The sequence below is a fragment of the Mizuhopecten yessoensis genome, unplaced genomic scaffold (genome assembly GCF_002113885.1).
Source record: "Mizuhopecten yessoensis strain PY_sf001 unplaced genomic scaffold, ASM211388v2 scaffold1405, whole genome shotgun sequence".
Classification (NCBI taxonomy): domain Eukaryota; kingdom Metazoa; phylum Mollusca; class Bivalvia; order Pectinida; family Pectinidae; genus Mizuhopecten; species Mizuhopecten yessoensis.
This window is the reverse complement of record NW_018404030.1, coordinates 891056-894795: the sequence shown is the minus strand read 5'-3', so window position 1 is coordinate 894795 and position 3740 is coordinate 891056. Positions and strand designations below refer to the sequence as shown.

The 3740-nt window shown below is 35.7% G+C and overlaps 1 protein-coding gene across 1 annotated transcript in view; it reads left to right on the top strand.

The window, feature by feature from the left end:
* LOC110461461 (probable E3 ubiquitin-protein ligase HERC1) overlaps positions 1-3740 on the top strand; it is a 26045-nt gene that overhangs the window by 11066 nt on the left and 11239 nt on the right. The window contains exons 6-8 of the mRNA XM_021514919.1: positions 265-344; positions 764-860; positions 2902-3045. Of these exons, the coding sequence (XP_021370594.1) occupies positions 265-344; positions 764-860; positions 2902-3045 (321 nt within the window). The remainder of the gene's footprint in view (positions 1-264; positions 345-763; positions 861-2901; positions 3046-3740) is intronic.

The window sequence follows — 3740 nt, the reverse complement described above, 5'->3', positions numbered from 1 at the left end:
GGTTACTTACAGAGAACTAGATTTACAATGGTTACTTACAGAGAACTAGATTTACAATGGTTACTTACAGAGAACTAGATTTACAATGGTTACTTACAGAGAACTAGATTTTCACTGTTTCATAGTTCTCACTTCCGCATTCAATTGTGCTGAATGTTCACTTAATATAATTGTCTATAAATACAATAAACTTGAACTAGGTTTGATGATGGAGAAAGACGTATGCTGAACGTTCTGTCACATGTCTTTTGTTTCCTTTGTCAGGGGACTATGGAAAGCTGGGTCATGGCTCAAGCTGTACGGTGAAATACCCCAAGATTGTTCTCGGACCACTGGCAGGAAAGGTAGGTGCTTTATACATAAATTATCCTAACACTATAAAACCTATACACCTCACACATATTATCCAAACACTATAAAATATATACACCCCACACATATATTTTCCTTATACTATAAATTCTATACACCACACACATATGTTTTCCTTATATTATAAATTCTATACACCTCACACATATGTTATCCTAACACTATAAATTCTATACACCTCACACATATATTATCCTAACACTATAAAACCTATACACCTCACACACATATTATCCTAACACTATAAAACCTATACACCTCACACATATATTATCTTAACACTATATATGTGTCTATTCTTTATGCACTACATTCTTTAAAACCAGATTTTAGTTTACACCATGCAATTGAAATATCTGTTTTGAGTTATTATAATCAGTGAATTTTGTAGATTGTGAAGTGTGTTGCGGCTGGTTACAGACACAGTGCAGCTGTGACAGAGGACGGGGAACTCTACACCTGGGGTGAGGGTGACTATGGACGACTGGGTAAGTTTTTTCTCACATACCAATATAATGTCCAAGTAAAGGTTTTGTGGATTTTACTCCCATACCAGTGTGAGTGGGATATTTATCTCTCATACATGTGTGTGTTTGTGTGTGTGTGTAGTATATTTGTATCTCCCATACCTGTGTGTGTGTGGGTGTATGTGTAGTATATTTGCATCTACCATAACAGTGTGTGCGGGATATCTATCTCCTATACCTGTGTGTGTGTATGTAGTATATTTTTATCTACCATACCTGTGTGTGTGTGTATGTATAGTATATTTGTAATTTGTATCTACCATACCAGTGTGTGTGGGATATCTATCTCCCATACCTGTATGTGTGTGTAGTATATTTGTATCTACAATACCTGTGTGTGTGTGTGAAGTATATTTGTATCTCCCATACCTGTGTGTATAGTATATTTGTATCTACCATACCTGTGTGTGTGTGTATGTGTAGTATATTTGTATCTACCATAACAGTGTGTGCGGGATATCTATCTCCTATACCTGTGTGTGTATANCCATAACAGTGTGTGCGGGATATCTATCTCCCATACCTGTGTGTGTATATGTAGTATATTTGTATCTACCATACCTGTGTGTGTGTGTGTATGTGTAGTATATTTGTATCTGTTTCAGTATTCCTTTGTAATATTTATAGGAAGCAGTGTTAGAGTGATGTCCCTTCCCTGATGAAGTGTTTAGTACAACTGTATTTTTAGCCCAAAATCATTGATGGACTGGACTTTTCAAATCACCCTTCGTCTGTGGTCTGTTATCTGTCTGTCCGTTATTCCATCCATGCTTAAACAATTATTGTCAGGACTATTTCTCAAACATTACAGGACGGTTCTTTCTAAAATAGCGCATGAAGATTCACTTGGACCAAGTTTAGATTAATAAAATCCATCCCTGATGTTAGGTATGGATAAGGTCATTCAAACCCAAGGGATAAGATATTGAGCAGGAGACCCGAGGCTTTGTCAGTAAAGCATATGTGTATTTAAGACATTTGTAACGAATCCCTGTGTCACTGGCCCTGCGTTTTTGAGGTGGTGACAACAAAAATCTGCTTTGACAAAACATACCTCACATACATCAATGAATGGGTGTAATCATTTGAAATTTACCCCCTGAGCGACGTCATTTTGTATGTTATGCAATAACATGAGAGTGACTAATCAACAAACCGTACTGATCCGGACTGAAAAATGGAATAGATTATTCTTATTCAGAACAACTCAAGACCGACTCTTTTTGTTGATTAGTCACTTTTCAAAAATGGCCGAAAAAATTGATGACCAGACATCAGGTCGTTTGAGCATTTGATCTGGGAGGGAAAATAAAAGGAATAAGCTTGTTCAAGATAAACACTTTCTAAAAATGGATGCTGCGAAGGATTTGACGAGCAGACGTTAGGATAAAATATGGAATTACCCCAAAAGCAAAAATGTCTCATAGGACTCGTGTAGATTTTTTCAATATAAAAGTTGTTCTGCATCCAAAACAGTTGGAATTTTGAAGATGTCTCGTTTGCCATTTTTTTTATTAATATTATATATATTATGTTTGATTATTCTTTCTTCTTCTTCTTCCGCCATGAACTTGTTCGACCAAGAAATATCTTGACGAAACTTCACATGATTAATAATGGGCATATGTAATTGTACAAAAGTCTTTATTTTCAGATCGTTCCCATAGCAACCACACAGCATGAGGCTTCTGATTGGTTGAAATTAAATATTGGTCAATTTTGCTCAAATTCATATGTAGGTCTATTATGGCACTGCAAACACAGCCGTAGGGTTTGGGAGACTTCTGTTATGGTCCTCCATTACAATTAGTACTTGTGATGTCTGATTTAGGTAGGCCTTCTTTATGTCTGATTTAGGTAGGCCTTCATTATGTCTTATTTAGGTAGGCCTTCATTATGTCTTATTTAGGTAGGCCTTCATTATGTCTTATTTAGGTAGGCCTTCATTATGTCTGATTTAAGTAGTCCTTAATTATATTTGACAATTGTGTTTCTTGTGCAGGTCATGGTTGCAGTAACAGCAAAAGTTTCCCAACACGTGTGACCGAGATTTCCAGTGTAGGCCAGGTCAGCTGTGGGGGCTCACACACTATGGCTGTATCCCAGGACGGCAAACACATCTGGTCATTTGGGGGCGGGGACAATGGTTAGTATACAGCTAGTAAAAAAACATTGGTAAACATACTTGGTTAGTGTATAGACAACAGTATGTATGTTGTTAGTGTATAGGTTAAAGTTAGTACACTGTTAGTGTATAGATAATTAACAGTTAGTATAATGTTAGTGTATAGACAACAGTTAGAACACTGTTAGTGTATAGACAACAGTTAGTACACTGTTAGTGTATAGACAACATTTAGTATACTGTTAGTGTATAGACAACAGTTAGTATACTGTTAGTGTATAGACAACAGTTAGTATAATGTTAGTGTATACACAACAGTTAGTATACTGTTAGTGTATAGACAACAGTTAGTATACTGTTAGTGTATAGACAACATTTAGTATACTGTAAGTGTATAGACAACAGTTAGTATGATAATTTGACATGTGTGTTAAATTATAGTTTATATACAACTTTTTATTGCTCCCTTGCTTATATATATCATAGGTTGTTTTTTCTACAGTGGAACGTTTTGATATATATGTGTGAATTTACTTAAGTTAATTTCCTTGTTTACGTGTTGTAATATTCTTGTATCTAGGTTTTTCATGTTTATGTTTTTATGCAAATTAGGGGAGTGTTAACCAATCAGCATTAACCCCTAGAGGGTATGTGGTATTGTCAGTGCCCCTCATTATTGATTTACGGCGGGTGTTGGTGTGTTTGCTTTTCGCGTA